The sequence below is a fragment of the Lipophrys pholis genome (assembly GCF_963383615.2).
Source record: "Lipophrys pholis genome assembly, chromosome: 6".
In the NCBI taxonomy this organism is placed as follows: domain Eukaryota; kingdom Metazoa; phylum Chordata; class Actinopteri; order Blenniiformes; family Blenniidae; genus Lipophrys; species Lipophrys pholis.
Genome location: NC_137629.1, coordinates 28,108,855 through 28,130,680, shown reverse-complemented (window position 1 = coordinate 28,130,680; position 21,826 = coordinate 28,108,855). Strand labels below are relative to the sequence as shown.

The 21,826-nt window shown below is 41.6% G+C and overlaps 1 protein-coding gene across 2 annotated transcripts in view; it reads right to left on the bottom strand.

The window, feature by feature from the left end:
• ccdc88b (coiled-coil domain containing 88B) overlaps positions 1 to 21,826 on the bottom strand; it is a 65,520-nt gene that overhangs the window by 12,887 nt on the left and 30,807 nt on the right. The window contains exons 20-28 of one of the 2 annotated variants that reach the window (XM_080464998.1): positions 20,863 to 21,024; positions 19,972 to 20,249; positions 19,592 to 19,735; positions 16,419 to 16,605; positions 10,077 to 10,222; positions 6,019 to 6,126; positions 3,795 to 3,946; positions 1,249 to 1,593; positions 793 to 856 (exon numbers count right to left, since the gene is read on the bottom strand). In XM_080464998.1, coding sequence (XP_080321124.1) covers positions 798 to 856; positions 1,249 to 1,593; positions 3,795 to 3,946; positions 6,019 to 6,126; positions 10,077 to 10,222; positions 16,419 to 16,605; positions 19,592 to 19,735; positions 19,972 to 20,249; positions 20,863 to 21,024 — 1,581 coding nt within the window. In that variant the 3' untranslated portion in view covers positions 793 to 797. Of the gene's footprint in view, positions 1 to 675; positions 857 to 1,248; positions 1,594 to 3,794; positions 3,947 to 6,018; positions 6,127 to 10,076; positions 10,223 to 16,418; positions 16,606 to 19,591; positions 19,736 to 19,971; positions 20,250 to 20,862; positions 21,025 to 21,826 lie in introns of those variants that run through there. The other variant, XM_080464997.1, reaches the window with a different exon arrangement.

Below are 21,826 nucleotides of genomic sequence, written 5' to 3'. Positions count from 1 at the left end.
TACGAGGATGAGGATTTCAGTTTTCTGGGCCAAAAAATCCCCAAAAAACTGCAGCTCCCATGACAGAAACTGAGGTGAAGCAGCACGATTACTTCCAATGCCGTAATCCTTTAAGTCCGACTTCTCAGCTCCTCCTCTGTTGAGCCGCGGCATTTAGCCTGCACATGTTTAGAGCTTAAGCCCGTATTGTGCTCTCCAGTTTTTGCAAAGACACAGGGGTTGTGCAGAAGTCTGCTCAGATCATTATGTCACAGACTGTCTTGGTGTGGACAATCATGGACCTGTGGACAATTCTCCATAAAGCTGGTTTCCTGCAACTGTGTCCATGGTGGGAAGACAAGAACGCCAGAGGGTTTGAAGAAGGACTGCCTGAGGGGGCGTGTTGCTGCTTGAAATTTCCTCTATTTGATGTAAAAAAAGAAAAATATATATATTTTATGACTTTTTGTGTTGTTATTTCCAGATTAGCATATGAATACATATTCAAAAGAAACTTTATGAGGACAATAAAACATGAGTGACGTTTTTCTGTCTGAGGACCGTCTTGAACGAGGAAAAATGGGGAATAGATAAATGATTTTATTTGTCTCAGATCAAATATCAGTGTTTTGGCGGAGTAATTCTTCCATTTAGAGAGTTGGGTAAATCATTTATGGTAGAAGTCAGCAACCACATATCACCAATTCAGGAATTTATTCATGTATTCAGAAATACTGACATACACAAAGATGCATTTTCAAACAGTTTGCTGGAAGCAGCCGATAGAAACAAAAAACAAAACAACACTATTACTTGATTCAGCTGGAGTGAGTCTGTAGATCTTTGTCGGACGTCTCGTCGCTGGAGTGCTGAGTGTCTGGAGGCAGAGGAGATCACAGTGTAAGAGACCAGTGCATGTTTTATTAAAACAAACAAAAACAAACCGATTAGTTGTGTTTCTGAGTGATTGTAGTTGTTAGAATCACTTTAGGTTCCGTTTCACTTTACTCAGCTTGACAAGCAACTTATTAAGTCATTGATCTTGTTATACATGGATGTAACTCGTCCAAACACACACACACACACACACACACACACACACACACACACACACACACACACACACTTTACATGATCTCACTATGTGGTTTCCAGTTCTCCCTCTTGTGAGACCAAAGTAGTTGTCGTGATTGAATCACGGGTGGACATTTCTAAAAGTGTCCAGACGTAAACACAGTCCTCCCCACTCCACTTTGTCCTCCTTCTCACCTTTTCCTTCCTCGTCCTCAACACTCTGCCGACTGGCTGACGGGGCGTCGGCCTCCTGAGGTGCCTTCACGTCACTCTTCTGTCCCTCCCAGAGGACCTCGGACGAGTTCTGGCTGGAGCTCTGGCGCAGGCGGGGGGGCGTCTTGTGGTCGCCCGGGCTGAAGGACTGGGACACTCCCGAGCCTTGTCGAGCGAGACCCAGCCCCCACCCGTGGCGGGAGCCCAGTTTCCGGCGGCCCCCCGAGCCTGAGCGGGAAGTCGGTGTGCCGGGGACGGAAATGTCCGGGTCTGTCTGGGATCGGGATTTTCTCAAAGGAGAAGGAGAAACTGGAGCGCTGCGAGGGTCTGGAACAGAGGGGAATGAATTCATGGTTGACAAATGGTTATTATTATTCAAATCCCTTGTTTATTCAGAGCAAGTATACAGTTACAGGTGATAGCATTTCATCGTCTGTAAATCACCGGCTCCTTCATTCTGAGTTATGAGTGTAATCAATGTACATCGCCCTGTGCATTATAGTTTTCAGTATTTGTCTTTCTGAAAGCCACATTTTTCACCTTGCGCCACCAGATGGGACAAATCAGCCGGATTGATTTACGGCACAAACAACGAGGGTACAACACTTCCTCCGGTGTTTCAGGGACTGCGACAAAGGCAGAAATAAATTAAGGAAATGCGATAACCGCGGCACAGCTGGTTGAGCCGGGCGGCCATTAATCGCCGGGTTATTGGTTTGATTCCTGTCCTTCTTGTCACGAGTTGTCCTTGAGCAAAATATTAAAACCCCAGAGTGACTCCCGACGGCTGCGTGACTCGGCCAGACATCGATCCCAGAGAACATAAAGGAGATGCTCTTTGTTTGGCACAAGAAAGAAAGAAGAAGAAAAAAAAGCACAGAAAATAAATCCGATACTTTATACCCCCTTTTAGTGATTACTTAGCGAGTACTTAAAGTGCATAAACAAATAAATGTAAATGCTTTGTAATAGACATTAATGGGATTTTGTTAGGAACATAATTTTGAGTTCTTATGCTGGTCTTTTAAGGCTGTAATTCCTCCTGGGATGCATCAATAACTGTGTACAAACTGTAGGACCAGTGCAATTATGCAAAGTGGAAACGATGCAACCTCCTTTCATGATTTAATTTCATTAATTTCTTTAAACATGGTGGCATTATAAAAAGGAAGAAATCTTGTGTAATATAAACTTCCTCGCAGGAGAGACTGGAGAACATAAGGGAATAAGTATTTACTTTATTTCTCCATATACAATATTTACAATCTGCATAATAAAACATGTAATTAATGTTTTATTGTAAACTGTAATGTGTTAGCTATCCATACATAAAAAGTATGTGTCCATTGCTGATTATTTAATTACTCTTTATTGAAAGACCAGTCATAATAAAACGGCTATGAACTAATAAACATTTACTAATCTTCTTATATGTACTCACATTTATATTTATTCCAAATTATTCGTTATGAGGCTTTAAAGACTTCTGGGTTGTGGCAGTAAACTCATGCAGTGACATTATTAAACAGCAACAGTCTAAAAGCTATGTTATTTAGTCTTTTTTGGTGCTTCTAACTCTATTTGAAAGAGTGAATGACTCATTTGGTGCAAAGAATTTGTGAGATTTGGAATGCAAATGAGTTAACCAAAAAGTTTAACAAGGATATAGTTTGACCCTTACATTTAAAAAGGTGTTGTGAACACATTTAACATGTGACCCTGAAACAGTTTAGTACATGTTTATGGGAAAAGTCACAGCAAACAGGTAAAAAAGGGGTTTTGTCAGAGGAGTCTCAGCCGGCTCTTCATAGTGGAGAGATTTTCTGCTTCTTCCACTTGCTGCATAGATGAGAGATCAAATCTCAGTCTGGGATACAGGCTCAACAAAGACCAGCAGTGTTTCTGTCAAAAAAAAAAAGATCCATCCTTCAAGTTTGAGAAATCTGGGTTTAAGGTGGATAGTAGAAAACACAATGCGAGGGGAAAATAAACAGGAGGCAATACTCGAGTGCCAGAAAAGGGAGTGAACATACCAAGAATGCAGGTTGGGGCTTAAATCCCAGCTTAGAAAACATCTGCTCCAATTTCTTTCTTTTTTCTTTTTTTATTTCTGACTCTCAGACAGTGAAAGGCATGAAAAAGAAAATGAAGCCTCACGAGTCTCTAGCTTTCAACATGTGGTGAGCAGAGGCAGCCAGCCTCGGTGAGTCTTGGCACTCTAGAGGGAGGGATCTGAGAGGAGGAGAGCGGTATCAACGCCGACCACACTTGGTAGTCATGAGACGATTTGTATGCGCGCCCGTAGCCTCGCTTGATGGGGTGAGCGTGTGAGCATATCTTCGTGAAAAACCAGTCGGCCGGTGTTGGCGTGTTTGTCGACGTGAGGAAGAGAGCGGCCGTGTGTGTGTGTGTGTGTGTGTGTGTGTGTGTGTGTGTGTGTGTGTGTGTGTGTGTGTGTGTGTGTGTGTGTGTGTGTGTGTGTGTGTGTGCGTGTGTGTGTGTGTGCGTGCACATTTGCGTGGTCTCACCAGCCTGAGACGTGTGTGTGTCTGCTGTAAATTCCGAGCTGTCGGCCAGGTTTTCCACGCTGCCCGCGGCAGTGAAGAGGGTGCGTCCCTCTCTTCCTCCTCCCCGGGGTTTGATTAGCTTCTTCATCCTGTCTGCAATCCAGTTAGATTTCCTGCGAGGACACAGAGGACAGGAACCATTTACAAAGAGCGATGAGCCCTGGGAGTGTCTGTCTGCATACGCGCAAACACACCTTTATTTTCCAGGAAACAGCGACGGGATGCCAAGTGTCACAGACTGCATCTTCTTCACAAAATGCATTCTTTGTTTCAAATACTGTTGTGCTTTTTTTTTTGTTTGTTTTTCTTCTAGTATGAAAACTCAAAATAAGAACAAGATGTTCTTCCAGGTGCCAAATGTCACTTAGTATGCCAAGAGTGTACTTGCTGGAAATACATTTGGAAAAGCTATAATTAAAATGTCATGACCATAATAAGCCATAGCACCAGGGGCAAAACGCACTTTTTAAATGTTACATTTATTATATAAAAAGCTTGTCAGCTGTCCAGTGCGAGACAAGTGCACTATGTGTGAGTGGACAACTCGTGAACGGAGAGATCTGCACTCCAAAAACGCAAAAAAAAACTTTAGATCTGTTGGGAGTTCATGTTTGAATTAGAGAATAGATCTGATGTGTGTGTATAAAATCCTCTGATCACTGTAAAGAATACAGACTGTATGAAATATAAGATGTCAAACAAAATGAAATAAGTGATGCAGAAACTTATATTGTCTTTTGTGCAACAACTGTGTGAGGATTATAGAACAAATTCCATGAACAAAGGAGAATTACAGTCGGCCAATTAAACATGACCTGCAAATGTGGGAGTGCAGAGTTAGAGAACACAATGAAACAAAACCGAAAGAGGGAATAATAAGAACGTAATTCAACTCTTTCAAGCAGTTTGGGAGAAAAGCCAAGAACAAACATAATAAAACTGGGTTGAATGAAATATCCTAATTCAATTAAAACGCTGTTTAAGTATTCAGCTGGCCACTTCAAACGTCAGAGATGAGAATTAATGCTGCTGAAAAAAGAAGATAATTAAAGAGGAAATATTTAAGCAGGAAGTCCCAAACATTTCCGCCTTTCAAGTCCCACCGACATTCACAGCCGTTTAAAAGTCAGCGCAGCTGTAACTTCTTGTTTGTCGCATTCAAGCTTTTGATGTGTTGGGCCGTTGATCCAGGTTTGATCAGTTTCTCCTTTTCCAAATGCTACGAATTATTATTTTAATGTCGCCTGACCAGTGTTTGGAATAAAGACACCTACTGCAGGCATGCTTCTCTAACCGCTGAAACTTTGTCTTGGGGAATATTTCAACTTGCAGGAAAGAAAAGTAAGTCATATGGCGGGGAGGGGGGGGGGGTTGCCAGAGGGCCCCTCTGGCACCTCCTGGAGGACCCCAGGGGGGCGCAGGGAAGCCTCTCTGGAAAACAAACATTTCTATTGGATTACCTTGTGTCTCTGTGGAGTACAGCTATGTAACAGCAGACACTAACAAATACATGAGACCCCAACAGAATTTGTGTTTTCCTGATTAAAAACCAAAACGTTTTTCTTTGGTTCAAAATGAATAATATGTTTGTGGCTTTGTTGAGTGAATAAACTCGACTGCACAGTGTCGATACACACTCAAGACAAAAACTCAACTTCAACTTTTGGGTTAAACCATCATAAAACAATACAAATGTATTGGTGATGGTTTCACAATGAACGTATTAGATTCAGTCCCATCCTCTGCCCCTTTAGAGTAATATTTGTCTAATTTACCCCAACAAGTCATTGCATCATACACTTTGCTTGTTTTTATGTGATTCATGTGATGAACTCAATCACAAATATGACGTTCATGTACAATTTACCCATTTTGACGACCCACTGAGCAATATGAACTCTGAAGGTGACGTGGAGTAAAATCACTGGTAAAGGTAAAATATGGCACAATTAAATTTATTGAAATCTGTAAATCTATAGCTGATATTCCTAATAGTTTCAAGGATATAAACAGTTTCAATGTACCTCTTCTTTTTTTTTATTTCATGTGGTGTTTTTTCCAGATTGTACAGAACATAATCAAACACAATTTCTTGATTGTAGCACTTATCATTTGTGAAGATTGTTCTGCCACATGCTGGATAATGAATATATCGCAGGCCTGTGTGCGGTGGAGGTAAACATACTTGGCCTTGTTGTTTGGAAGTGGCATGCTGGGCTCCAGGACTCTATACTGATCCATAATCTTCTCCACCAACTTCTGCTTCTCCCGCCGGAGTTCGCTGAGTTTCTCCCTGCGGGAAAAACACACGGAGCATGAGGGAACGGCAGCGGTGGAGGGAGATAAGGGAAAAAGGGGTAGGAAGGTATTTTCATTCATTTCATGAGTGCATTATCAGGATTATTCCTGCAAACGTGTCTGTAATGTGGCCAACGCCGTCTGACTTCACCGGTTCCCACAGCATCCTTGTTGATAAACAGAAGCTGCTCTGATGCTCCAACCGGATTATTTTTATAACAACTGAATGGTAATGCACTGACTATTAAGTTCAATCTGCAATTCCCTACAGCGTCACGCCAGCAGGTTCGTACTCCCGTTGCAGCGTCTCAAAGTCTATTACACAGTTTATCATTGAATAGTGTTGTGAGCAGAAGCAAAGCAGTGACTCTGGTTTATGTCAAGGATCTTTATATTGAAAGAGTCAATATCATTTTGATGCAGTGTTGATGTCCCTTCTGAATCCACATCAGGACTGTAGCGTGTGATAGAGCTCTCTCCGGGGCGAGTCAGATTCGTCTTTTGAAAGCTTATGAGGCAACGCTCCATGTTTACCCGACTGGATTCACAAAACTTCCCGGTGCATTGCATCATTTCTCAGCGTCACTCACAATTCAAGTGATTTTTGTAAATCAAACAATCTAAGCTGTCCTCTGCAACCTGGAACAGGTTCTGAATGTATTTCCCAGACTCTACAAAAAGAAAACAAACCGACAGCAAAATCATGTGTGAATCAGCGAAGGGCACAAAACGGATCCTTTCATTTAGCGTTCGCTAAATAATCATTTTAATATGTAATTTATCCGAAATGAGCGTCGCTGCTTTTTAAATCTGAACCACACCGAGCGAGTGATGTTTTGATTTTTAGCATGAACTAAATACACGACAGAGTCAGTGGATGTCATCTTTCCCTCCTGGTCAAGTCTTAGTTTTTCGTTGCTGCAAAACAAAAACAAAGAAAAACTGGACAAGAGCCGTCATCCCACTGTGATTTCTGCTCCATTTTTAATGCTTGTTTATCCAAGTAAGAGAAACTGCTGGCTGTGAGATAAAAACATCCGCCTCCTCCCGCCCCGGACACTCTATTTGGACTGGGGTCCCGGTGTTAGTTTGGATTAGATTCCCTCTCCTAATGAACCGTACTGCAGTTTATTTGAGTCTGGCCAGAGTCCTGCACAAATAACCTCAACTCCAGCAGTAAGCAAAAGTCTCGAAAAGCATTTATTTCTTCTTTTAAGCTTCAGGATTCAGAGTGAAACAAAAATCAAAAATGTAGATGCTTTCGAAAATAATATTGGTATCGAGTTGTTGTTTTTTTTTTTTGCTTTTCGTCTGTCAAGTTCCATTTCAAATCTTTGCATTCAGCAGCAGGCGGTGATTCTGGTTCATGTCAGCTTTGATCAAACTGTCAGCACACAAACTTGGCCGGGTCTGAAGGTCACTTCCTCTTTTCAATCAGCGACGCCCAGCATCTTTAAAGAGTCACGTCGACACGCCAGAGCTTGATATGATGATCTGTCATCAGCAGGCACGTTCCCACTACCTGAGGGGGGGTTGATGTTCTCATTAATGCAATGAACCACAGTAGAGAACAAATAAAGCTGCTTCTATTTGGAAAATCAAACACCACCAACTCTCATTTTAAATTGTATTTTTGTCCAACTGGTCTATAAAAATCTTTTATTTATTATTGTTTTTTGGGGTTTTTTTTAACACAAGTTGAAGCTGGGTTGTATTTTGAGGGGAAGTATCCTTCAATCCTGAATTTCTTAAAACCTTTCCAGATCTGCCATCCTACAGGTCTCCCTCATTTTAACTCACCCATCTGTTTATCAACCCGCTCTTCATTCACCCACCAACAATGTCTAATGTTTACCAGCCAGTTTCTCTGCTCGCTGCCAGACCACCAGCGCTGCTGTGTGATTTTTCTTTTCCAACCTCCACCTGATGCCACCCTGGAGTCTGACCTGCTGCCAGGCGCTGACCTGCTGTTTCACGTTCCTGTCTGGCCTTGTTTACTTTGTCTGGCAGGCCGACCTGCAGGTAAATTTGTAAGACACATCCAGTTTGAGTTAAAAATCCCAGCAAGAAAGTTATCGCAAAGGGAACCGTGTCAAAACAGACTATGCTTGTTGGTAGTCTTCACTCGATCGCCATCCAGGCCAGACCAACCGACGCTGAACTCCAAATAATGACCAAGCTCTATAAATGCAAGTCACCGCTGCTGTCCTCGAGACTCGCGAAGCAGACGCGTCGAGGTGAAACATTAAAAACACATAAAGAAAACGAGGCCAAAGTTAAGTTTGAACACAGTGAAAGAAGTGATTCGGGGAAAAAAACAGGAGAATTGATCAGGAGGTAGAGTCACAACACTGCGCTCCAGTGAACTTCCTCTTCAATGCTGCAATATTCTGAAAAGATCTGACACACACATATCCAGACAATACAAGACATAACAACTCAGATTGGACTCAGTTTTCTTTTTTTGAGTAAAATGTCTCTTGGCTGCATTCAAAACGAAACAACCCAAAGCAGGCGACTGAAAGATGTTAAAACTCTGTACATCACTCTGAAGAGCTTTAGCTTCAGGTGATGACTCCGTTCACATTATATCCACCGTTTGTCTCCCGACACAAACCGGCTTGTATCCCGCCGGACTGACAAGCGCATTGTGTCTGATGTATTTTTAGATAAAAAATAAGACGGGGATGCAGTCAGACTGGTTTCTTTTGCCGTTTCACATCTTTTCCTGCAGCAACCGTAAAGATTTAATTTTTTTTTTTTGTTGTTGTTGATGCATTATCTCCACCAACCTAGGTCAGAGGAGTCGTGTGAAACTGCAGGAATACACATCATGTCCTTATGTGCTGTTTTTCAGGGTGAATGAAAAACAAACAAGCACTGACCCGCAGCTCAAACTCTCTGCTGGGTGCCTTCAACCTTCAGCAGAGTCCGTGTTCCCCTGAAAACTTTCCCCAGCAACTTCAAAAACTGTTTCCAGTTCTTCGGCTCCGCATTAATCAGATTGGAACACAACAAACGCATGATCTGCCCGCTGGTTGCAAACACAGATATAATTCTACAGGATACATGTATGAATTTAAGGGGGGAAAATAAATAAATAAATAAAAATCCCAAGATGGTCCTCTCATCTCGCATCCTTCAATATCCTGCTGGCATCAATTTTCTTCTGTGACTCTCAGTGTGAAAACTATGAACATCTGAACAATGCCTGATCATTTTGACATGTGTTTTGTTGCAGACACCCAGCGGCGCCGCGCGGACCCGAGGTGACAGAACCTCGCATGGCGGTGGCGCCGAACTGAAACCCACCGGTAAAACGACGTGAAACATTCACACTGACATTTTCTTTTATCCGCAGTTTTCATCCACAAAAAGGAGCCCGCCAGACAAAAGTAATCTTTTTGAGAACCAAGGCTGAAAATGAAGCTACAAAGAGAGATAATTTGTGCAAAATTTGGTTCATTACACTTGAAGAGTGAAGTCAGCGCCGCATGCTCACTATTAGTTCTGGATTAATCTGCTACCAGCCTATTAGTCATTCAAAAGGACGACTGCTGAGTGCCGTTGGACTGTGAAATTACTGTCTCACAGTCTCAAACCTTTATACGAGTGCTTTTATGTACTAGATATGAACACAGGCTGTTTTTTTTACTGCAGACAATCTTATAAATGTTAACACAACGCATCTCCGGGAACACATGGAGTCTGCTGCCGCTGCTGCAGCATCCAAATGTTTTTGTTCCATCGTGAATGAACCTCATTTCTTCTTCAATTCACGTCTGCTTTCTTGGCAGTAATCCCCAGCGAAACAAATTACCTGCTATGTTTGTTTGTTACTGTGTGTGTGTGTGTGTGTGTGTGTGTGTGTGTGTGTGTGTGTGTGTGTGTGTGTGTGTGTGTGTGTGTGTGTGTGTGTGTGTGTGTGTGTGCGTGTGCACTGACTGGTACTCCCTCTGCTGTGAGTAGTGCTGGTCCCGGCGCTCCAGGCTCTGCTCCAGTAAGGCTCGGTTCTCCTTCAGCAGACTCTGGTTCTGCTCAGCGAGATGTCGGTTCTCCTCCTCCATGTTGCCCTTCAGCTGCGTGAGCAGCTACACGCCAGAACCATGAAAGAACCAAGAGACGATCATTTAGACGGGCAGGTAAACACGTTTCCATTTGGTGTCCAGCGGTCATTTTCTGGGTTTTATCCATACGTCCGCCTCCTATGTCATTTTTAAACCGGTTCCACATGCGTGGTTTTTGGAACTGTGGGAGGAAACCCTGAGAACAACTCAGAACCCAGAACATCCTCGCTGTGAGGAAAAGCGGCGTGATCAGCGACACCCAAGGTGTCGTCCCTCATTTGTCTTTATACAAGAAAGAAATGAATTGCTAATGTAATGTCATTGTGATATATGTGAGTGAATATAATAAAGTATAATATTCATTCTTAAGCAAGGGCATTAATAAAGATATGTTAAAAAAGTTTTGATAAGTGATTTTAATTTAAAAAAAAAAAAAAAAAAACTTCTGCCACTTTAAACGCCCAAATGTTCAAAAAGAAGGAACCAAGAATTGATGAGCCACTTCACGAGACAAGACCACAAAAAAAAAAAAAAACGAGACGACAACCTTATTTCTGATAAAGTGGTGTTTGAAGATCTGCATTAGAATCTGATTCATTGTAGTGCTAAGAAATAAACATGAGACGCAGGTGATTATTATAATAAGTCAAACAGTTCGCTGAAGACGACACAGAAATGTGCAAATTATCCCCAACTGAACCCTCGTTCAACCTCTGTGCTGCACTTTTCCTCGCTGCAAGTAATGTAATACTTAACCCCTTTTTACAGCGTGTGCATGCTGGCAATTACAGATTGCATCCACAAAAAGTTGCTCATTAAACAAAACAAAGCTCTGCATTAAAAAAAAAAAAAATGCAACTCTAAGATTATTACGCTACAGATGTGTGAAATTAGAGGCTTATAAGTGCTACTGTTGCAATTTTAATTCAACTGAGTCCACCATGGGTCCTATTTAAGTGTTCAGAAGAAGCATTTTATTATACCGAAAAAAAAAAAAATGTGTCGTCACACTTTCGAACCAAACACATAAGAAGAGTCGCAGGTGCTGCTGAAGCAGCCAAAGCTAAAAACATTCGGCAGAATATTCACAAAACACCCCCCTCAGTCCCATCAGTGCCAGCATAAGCACACACCACAGGCCTGATTTTATCAATTAACAAGATTGTTTCTTTTTTTTTTTTTCACTTTGCAGGAGCGAAAAATACACACTCTCACACACACACACACTCACACACACACGCCTTCAACACTGTCAGTGTTACTGTCAACAATCTGACTAATGAACATCAGCGTACCTGCTGCCAGCCTTTTCCTTATTAAGATTAGGGGAACAGTTTCCAGCCACAAACTCACTTTGCTGAACTATTCTTCATTACTGTCACTCCTGCAAACACACACACATGCACGCACACACACACACACACACACGCACATACACGTTCTTTTTTCAAATTACCAATTAGAGGAAAAAAAATATAGATCAACACAACTCACAAGCATGTTTATTTCTCCTGATAAAACTGTGCAGAAGAGTTTCCACTCTGCAGCAGTGGAGGTTTTTTTTATTTATTTTTTTTACAGACTGCAGCAAATGTTCTCGGAAACAACAAATCAACTGAGGGAAAACATCTCAGCACGAGACACCGATGCATTCTGGGGTTTACGCAAATCAGCCTGCTAATTCATATTAAACGGCACCCGTGATGAAATATGTCTAAAACATGTTTAAAACTCCAATCAGCGAGTAAGTAAGTTAAATATATGGACAGCTACGTGTCGTCTTTATCACTGTCGCCACATTTCACAGCAAAATACAACCTGACTAGATTTCAAGGTTTTTTTTTACACACATATATATATATATATATTTGGCAGCTGATTAAGCATTTCAACATTTGATATGACATGGGCTTGCCAGAGTAAAAGCTTTGTTACATCATTGAATACTTCAACAGAAGGTCATGCTTTTCTGCCTGCTGCCCACACGTTGAGCGGAAACCAAATATTCAGGTTCCTATAATGTTTTACCTTCGCTTCCAGTTTTAGTCTGTGGAGACTGACCTTGGACCAGGCCAGGGTTTGTTACTATATTTGCAGGCCGTCTGTCCATTCATATTCAATCATTACAACTGATCGGCTTTGACTTTCAGCCTTGCTTTTTTTAGGGATTACATTGTTAAAAGGTGAGGGTAAGGAAAGTTGGCCGAGCACATAATTCAGGCTGATATGCGGTTGCCATGACGACATATTGAATAAAGCCGCTTTACATCACGAGTGACATTCGCCCGTCTGTCTTATTGCCTGTTTCAAACAGACAAGGGTCGTGGCAAACTGCAGTCTATCCAAGCAGACACTGAGTGAAAGGCAGAGTACACCGGGGACGGCTCAGCAGTCCATCACCAGAGACACACAGAGAGACAATCACTTAGAACACACACACACACACACACACACACACACACACACACACACACACACACACACACACACACACACACACACACACACACACACACACACACACACACCTCCAAACCTGCAACGGATTCAGAGTCAGGCACCGACTTACAAACAATCCCTTTAAACTGTGAGATGATTCTGATTCCGACACGTTCCTGCTGTGAAGCGACAGAACGAGCCACTACGCCACCGTGCTGCCAACCATAACGGACCGGAAGATACTCAACGCTTTATCAGGCAGTCGTGTATATGCTAAATTTTACATATATTTAATGAGAAAGAAAGAAAAACTGTATGATTTTAGTCAACTCACTCACAACAATAATTCTAATGGCAACCGTAGCGTTAATAACAGCAATGTTGGGGTTTTTTTTTATAGTTTTTTGTCGACAGCTTAAAGTCAAATGTACTTAAAAAATAATATTATAATTATTATTAGTAGCAGTATTAAAATGAGATAAGAAGAAGAAGAAGAAGAAGAAGAAGAAGAAGAAGAAGAAGAAGAAGAAGAAGAAGAAGAAGAAGAAGAAGAAGAATACATTTTCAAAACAAAATCTAAAATATCTTTTTAATGTAATAATTTGTTTAACATTTTTTAATGCTTTCATGCTGTTGTTTAGTTTGAGTACAGACTTTCAGCTCTCTGTGTTTGTTTTGAAGTGCTTCATAACTCAAGATGAGTTAGATTAGATTCTTATAATCACCAAGCAAATTATTGTAACGCCACAGACTTGAATAGAACTCAGGTTCCTCAGACTCATGGTCAAGATTATTAGTGTTTTGTGCCTTGCGGATGCCATCAACGGTTTCTAGTTAGTAAACATGAACCCGGGTGCCGCTGCTACCTGCACAAAGCAGACAAACACAATCAGATGTGAAGAGGCTTCGGAAACTCAATGTGGATGTGGAGTGACGTCTCAACTGGTCGATTCCTAGTTAGCTGAAAAGAAATGCAAGCTGGAAGACGCGCAGAGTTGAGTGAGTTTCAAGGCCAAAAAACAGAAAAACCTATTTAATGAATCGTCACAAAGCGGGAAAACGAGAGGTCAGAGCTCTCGAACACTTCAGAATGATAGACTAAAACTCTCACAAATGACAGAAAATTTCGTTCAGCTGCTCTTTCTGAACTCGGTATTATAGCAGAGTTTACATCCGAGACTTAAGCCCAATATCTGATGGACATAATAAAAAAGACAGAAAAGCTGCTATACAACTCGTTTCTATGTCAGATTTAGTATTTAATTCCTCTAATTGAGAAGTATTATCGAATACTGATTGAATTATTAATAAAATCATATCGTTCTCCAGTGGTATTTATTTTGGTAGTTTCATTCATTGTCTACTTCCTGAGCTTCTTTTCTGTGATACTTGATTGCTGGCTCTCTTTACCGTCACTGCTGGTATTGATGTTTCGGGTTGAGCAACGTGGCTTCATGTTTTAAAGACGATATTCCATTCTCTGAGCAGTTTCTGGAGCTATAACATCAATCTTTTATCAGTTATATTAGAAAATAGTAACATATATAAATCTGTTATTCATTTTGCACCGGTGCTGCATCCCCCTCACATATTTCTAAACTTTTGTATTGTGGAATTTGGAATTTTTATTTCTTTTTTTTTTTTTATGGACTTTTGTAGAAACTTGTTATAAATGATTAAGTTATTTTTCCACAACCACCTTGACTTCTCTTCGATTTTTATTATTCCCAGATTATTTAGGAAAACAAATTTAACATGATCTTTCTGTTCCAAAATTAGATATTCAGCACACAATAGAATCTCACTTGCGCTCAGACTTGTCTGTTCACGCCCCACCGGGCTGACGGAACGACCACCCAGACTTCAAGCTGAGCTCTATTTTTCTGCAGAATTACAATATAATGAGAAGCCTAAGTGTCTGAATCCTGAGATCTAAATCTACCTACCTGCTGTATCCCACTCTGGGGGACGGGGAACAGCACCTCAGTCAACAATATCATGATTTGAGTTGGAAATTAGACTGAAAATGAGCACGGAATCACAAAGTGTGTGACAAAGACGAGGTCTGTCGGAGTGTTCAGCATTGTTACACATCATTCTTCTATTTAAAAGAGATTTTTAAAAAAAAAGTTTTTTTACATTTAAATGGATATTTCATACTGAACTGATTTCTTTCTACATTATGTTTTTAGATAAAAGGGTTGAACCTGCCTGAAGCAGCTTGTCAGCTCATCGGCTGAAAACACAGAAACATCCGGCCTGCTTCTCTTCACAGATAATGAAAGTCTGAAAATGTTAAAGCTGATAATTGAGATATCACCTTTCGAGCTGTCAGGTTTAAGAAGAGTTACAGTATGTTATATATATATATATATTTTTTAAATCCACCTCTAAGAAATGAACAGGCACATAACTATTATATTTTGAAAAAAAACACAGAAATAAATCCACCTTTTTGCACTTCTGCTTCCCTCAGGCCAACGTTAATGCACTTATTAGAAAGAGGTTTAAAGCTATATTGCACTTTATTTCACACTTTATCTTTCAATATAATTTTCCGACGTAAACACAATAATCAAGATTTTTAAGGTTTTCGGAATGTTGTCAAAAAGTCATCATGTCCATACCACAAGCTTTTCAAACATTTTTATATTTCTCCTTAGAGCTCTATGGATTCTTTAGAGGAAAAACAATTAAGCTTTAAATTAAATCTTTTGTTCACCAATAGTGACCTTGAAGTTTGATGCGTACTTTGTTGTTAACGTAAGGTTGACTCAACCATTCAGCTTCTGTGTAACAGTAAGTACGATCTCACTGAATAACTTATTTGACACTCATTCATCACAGGTCTTATCAGTAACTAACGGAAATCTGCGTACTTGTCACATAAAACTTGCGTGGAGATTGATTGTCCTTACTGTGCACAGATTCAAATTTACATTTTACCTGGTATTTAACGTTTATCTTTAGTTATTATCAACAATTGTAAACATTTTTTAGGGTTTTGTTTTACGCCGATTTCTCATCTTTTTCCTTCCTTCCTGTGAAATTGTCAAATGTGTGATCATTATCCTGCACTTCAGGGTCTTTGCACATTAAGTTAAGTTAACTACAGAATAATATCAATAATGCATAAATATGCAAGATCCAATTGTCGCCAGGCCTGAACATTAAAAAAAGAAACAAAAGAGTCTGCGTTACTCTTTTCTTGTGCAAACTTCTTTCAGATGTTTCAGCAGACCTTTAAAGCTTTTCCTCCTCCGTCAGCAGCTTCATGAGCTGCAGACCCACTTGTTCCATCTTTTGTTAGGAGATCAATTTCCACCTGTTTCATTCCCTCAAGCAACAACTTTAAAGATTTTGGGGCAAGTTTAGAGGGAAGACTCAGACTTCTCCAAAGGCAAAAGATATGAGCCCTCCGTATTAGCGGCTTGGTATTCATACTCTATTTGGAACCAATAAATCATTTTCTTCTGATGTGTCAAGTTGAAATTGGCTTTATATCAGTTATTATGAATCAGTCAAGCAGCAATCGTCACCGATGATGTGGGGATTGGAGCTCCGCGTGACCTCGTCTATGTCAATCACTCTGCTATGAATTCCTAATAAATTTAGTTTAATTGGCAAGTAATGCTCAAATAAATGTTTGTTTTTTTTTATTTTGCGAGGGGTTAAGTGTCTCCGTGTCGCTGCTGTGAAGAGACAGATCCTGTTTTGCATGCAAATGGTCACCTGGTCTTAATTTTTTTTTTTTTAAAACAGCTGCACTTTGCAGGCGTACCTGGTACTGGCTGGTGAGCCTGGCGCTGCTGAGGTCCAGGCTCTGGTTGGTTTCCCTCAGGGTGCTGAGCTCCCCCTCCAGCCGGGTCCTCTCCAGCTGGGAGGTGCTCAGCTCCGCCCTCAGCACGGAGCCCTGAGCCAGCAGCTCCGCCTGCGACGCCAACCACTCCCTCTGCTGGGCCTGCAGCCTGCAACACACGCACACACACACACACACACACACACGCGGACACACACACACACACACACACACACGCGGACACACACACACACACACACCCACACACACACACACACACACACACACACACACACACACACACACACACGCCGCTGTTTGAGTCCTCAGTCTTTATGAAACAGGAGAAATTACTGTATGTTTGTTTCTCTCTGTAATGAGAACAAAATGAGATGCAACTCTTAACGATCACTGGGGGGGGGAAATTGAGTAATATTCACTAATAAACTGAATATTTTATTTCCCAATGTGGATTTAAAAACATTTTTTTCTTTTTAAATGTAACTTTTTTATGTAAGTTAAAAGTGAAGCAGACACAGCGTGGTTCCCCGCTGCAGCAATCAGCCACTGCAACTAATGATTACATATTTTTCCTTCAATGCATGGTTCAAAAAAAAAAAAAAGACACGTTTCCAGGAGCCCAGAGGGAAGTCTTCCAATATGCAGTTATTTCCAAGCAATAGAGAAGAAACACGGAGATAATTGTTCACAAATCATTCAATCATTATCAAAGGCAATATGAAATTTGTCTTTTTGAAACATTAAAGAGTTTTTTGGGAGCGATACTGGATGGAACTTACTCTTCAATTAGAGCCTTGTTTCTGTTCACCGGTTTAATCTGTATCGTCTTTGAGAAGTGTTTCAGAAGCACCCGAGGTGGAAAATACATACAAATATTCTGCTACTGTACATTAGTAAAGGTTTAAAGTACATGGACTTTATTTGAGTATCTGTATTTTCATTTGTCCACTATGTCTTAATGTGATAACTGCGTCTTAACTTTTATTACAATCGCTTCTTGCATCACTGCACGGCGAATCATCTTGATTCATTTAGAGCTAAAAGGCAAGCGTACAAAACAGCATCCAGAGAGAAATGATCACTTTGTGTGTTTGTCAATGTAATTTCAGCACAATGGAGATGAGACGATGAAAACAGGCATGGAAGTAAACATAACAGAATATAAAGAATTGGTTTTGACAAGGGAAGAAAGATGTCCATTAATTGCGATGTTAGGAGAACTACTATCCACATGGCAGGGAGTGAATCAGATAATGCTGATGATGGAGGAGATTCAGAGCGGCAAAACATTTCCAATTCATGGCCTTCATCTCTTCGTTCATTCGTCTTTCAGACCAGGGATGTCAGAATCATTTTAGTTCAGGGGCTCCATTTGATAGAAGGGGAGTGCAGACTTGTAAATAACAGTACGCTGATAAATAATGCAAAAACACACGTGCATCCTGAAAATGGTCAGATCTGATGTATGTTCAACAAAACCTATGAGTACATAAACTTTTTTTTTTTTTTTTTAAGGAGCTTTCAAAAATGCCACCGTGATTCTATTAATACTAACGTTGCCAAAAACTTTCCACGTCTCAGACTTGCTGCAGCTTTTAACAGACATGTTTTCATGAACTGCTTTCACTGCAGCATTGTACTGCGATCAGCTGCTCAGTTCTCACTCTCAGTGTTTTGTTTTATCTGCTGATCGTGCAAGAATCGCACAACCTCATGTCGACTAAATTATGAACAGCAGTTCCTTTCGTTTAGAGACTGCAGGCAGTGTCTCCTTTGTCATTGTTGGACGGACTCTCGCTCTGCTGGCCGGATTCAGGCCTCTGGCAGGTTGAGTTTGTCCCTCTGGGCTTCACTAAAGTACTACTTTAAAATTGTATATGCACGCATACAGCGCTGACCAGAAAGGCACAGAGCCTGAGAGTCCTTATCGAGGGAAAAACAAAACCCAAATTCCAGGCAAGCCCTTGTGAAAACAGAGACATTTATATGTACACGCACACGCACACGCACACACACACACACACACACACACACACACACACACACACACACACACACACACACACACACACACACACACACACACACACACACACACACACCCTTTCCACATCCACTGGCTTAAAATCCTTTGCCTCTTAAAGCAGGAGTGTTTTCAAAAGGTTTTGTACTTTTAGACTTTAAGTACATTTCAAAGCCCGTACATCTTTATTTTCTCATGAGCTAAGTTGAATCAATACAAGTGCTTTAACCAGGTCTTTACACAAGTGTCTGTACTCCCGCCACCTGTTCACCAGTCAATGACATATGTGTTTCGATTTTGAGCATCTTGAGCTTGTAATGCACCCAAAGAGCTGATTTGACCTTAAACTCAATATAAAGCGCCCCACAAAACTGAACGTCACAGATTCTAACACTAATTCTCTGTGAGTTTGATAAATGGCACGATACCAATTTACCAAATGAATTTTTTTAAATGTAGTCTTCATTTCAGACTAACATTAAAATGACTGAAACTATCAAACCTTTTCTAAATATCTGCACGTGTATATCTAAATAGCTATTTTTGGTCACTAATGCTCTGTCTTCAGCTTGGCGGAGCATCATGTGCAGCAGTCAGTCAGAAATCAATTGCATTGTGAAGATGACGGCTGATTAACTAATTATGGCACATCTTATGATAATCCTCATCATCATCATCATCGTCATATAGACGAGTCATCAAGAGGAAACATAATCAAAGGCTCTCATCACCTCAGATCTTAAGTCTGAGGATTAAAAGCTCACCGACGTGACGGATAAAATGACAGAACACAATGGACAGTCAGTGGAATGTCTGTTTAGGTGCTTTTAGAGAGGAATGCTGACAGAGATTCCAAATCTTCAGTCTGGTTTGTTGACGCTTGCCTTGTCGCCTTGTTTTTCTCTGCTCAGCCCAAAGCATCTTAAATCAGGAACAAAAATGCATTCTGTGCATTACTGAGCACATTTGCATTCAAAACCTGCATATCTTACTGTGCCTCACGGAGCCGCATCGCGGCTGCAGCGCCCCGCTTTGAAATGAACATGAGCGTCGTGACAGGATGATCACGTCTCATGAATGCGGCGCTGATGAAGCCGACTGGATGCGTTACCTCTCATTGTTTTCTCTCAGCCTCTCCAGCTCTCGTTCTCTCTCCAGCCTCCTCTGGGCCTCTGCCTCCATCTTCTCTCTCTCCATCCTCATCTCTCGCTCCCTCTCCTCCAGCTGGGCTTTGCCATCCAGCAGCTCCTTGTACCTTGAGATTACAGACACAATATTCAGCCCGACAAGAAAAGAAAGGATTCGGATGTGAGACAAGAGCACGGGTTAAAGGATTGGGGTCAGGTGGTGCCGGTTGGTGTGTACTGCTCGCTCTGGGAGAACAGAAAGTCGTCTCAGCAACAGAAAATGTGTCACAAATCTCAAATCTTTTCTCAATCTTTTTTTTTTTTTTTTTAGTCGACTCAGATTGCAGCTGCTGAGTGTTTGTACCTGCCCTCCAGCTCCCTGTGCTGCGCCTCCAAGCCACGGCTGTTGCTCCTCAACTGGGAGTGCTTGTCCAGCAGCTCCTCCAGCTCCACCTCCTGTCGCTGCTGCAGCAACGTCATCCGCTCGTGGTCCCGCCGCAGAGCCTCCGTCCTGGCCACCGACTCCCCGCGGTCCCGAGCCCACACCTTGGACTCGGCCTCCAGGGCGGCGCACCGGGCCTCGCTGTCACTGCAGCGCGACAGCACTCCGGCATGCTGCGAGCTCAGAGAGGCCTGCTCTACCTGTGTGTGATCCAAACATCCAGAGGCCCCAGTGTCCTATGAGTTCTCATATCAAGGACCATCAAGGAAGTAAAAGAACCTCTGCTTAATTCTGAAGCAGCTCCATCCCACAGACCGGTCGTATTTTCTATATAGATTCTGAATTCTGGACGACTGTAGCCCACTTTGTGAATTTAATAAGTGATGTATGAGCGATGTTGCCTCTGGTAATTTAATACCTGAGCGTGAAAGAAATGCTTTTGACATTTTGGAAGATTTCATTATCTTGTTGAGAAAAAGATTACAGAGTACGTAATTGCAAGGCAACAAACAGAATGAATAAACACCACGCTCTGATACATCTTTGTTGTCTTAAACAAGTTAATCAGATATGAATCGATCACAGTGTGATTCCATAAGGAAAGAAATAGCCCTGCAAAACAATGAATGAATCAATAAATCAAATGTTTGTGCAGAACTAAGCCAACTAGAGGCATGAGATGATTGCTGAAATTCTCTTCTGCACATTTGTGTGCAGAACTACAGGATGAACGGTTTATTTTTTGGATATTTTCTCTAATATTGGTGTGCATTCAAAGTTTTTAACGTTTTAGTTTTTTTTCAGTTGGGTCACCTGTAGCTGCGTGTTGAGTGTCTGCAGTTGGGTGCAGGAGTCCTGCAGGCTGATGGAATGTCGCCGCAGAGCCTCCAGCTGCTCCTTCAGGTGCTCACACGCCTCCTGGGACTGAGACAACCGCATCAGCAAAGCCTCTTGTCCCGCAACCGCCACCGCTTTCTGCGGGCGGAGAAGAGCCCTTTAATTTTTCATACTGCGAGAACATCCACAGTTGCTGCGCTCACCTCCGTGGCACACATCTCAGAATCTACTGTTATTAGTGAACTTATTTCAAATCTGCGGCCGACCTTTCAGAGAGATCTCAGTCAGACGGTGGCCGAGAGCCGAGAGGAGATTCATCCCTTCACTAACCTACATGTTCCGAATATATTCAAGCAGTTTACATCTACTATTTACAGAGTGAGAAATGAAGAAGGGATCATCCTGATTGGGGTTGGCAGTTAAAAAATACTACAGGATCTTTGTGAGCACCGGCAGCACGGCGTCACAATTCCTGTCTGCATCGTCTAGAGAGTCTGCTGCTCAGTTCCAGTGTGCTACTTCTCCTCCTTGGTTTCTTTCATGTTTCATACCAGTATATTGCTGACTGGATCATACTGCTCCACTCAAGGGATTTCTTTTTTCTTGTTTTGTTTTTTTCCACTGGTATTTTAGATTCCCTGCCTTTTCACGCCAGCAGTCTCCTATCTGATCTCAGTCCTGCAGAGTAACTATGTACATCCACTTCACTACTATATTTATTCTTAAATCTCCATGAGAAGATTTTTTTTTTCTTTTCCCCCTTTTCAATCCAACAACACTCCTGTAACTAAGTCGGTATGAGTGGAAGGAATAATCGAAGCCTGAAGCTGTTTGTGTCTGACTTCATGTATCCTAATCTGAAACTTTAAATCCAGGCAGTGTCAACACGCCGCCACCCTGACACAGGATACAATTTCCCACCCCAGTGTCAGTGGAGACG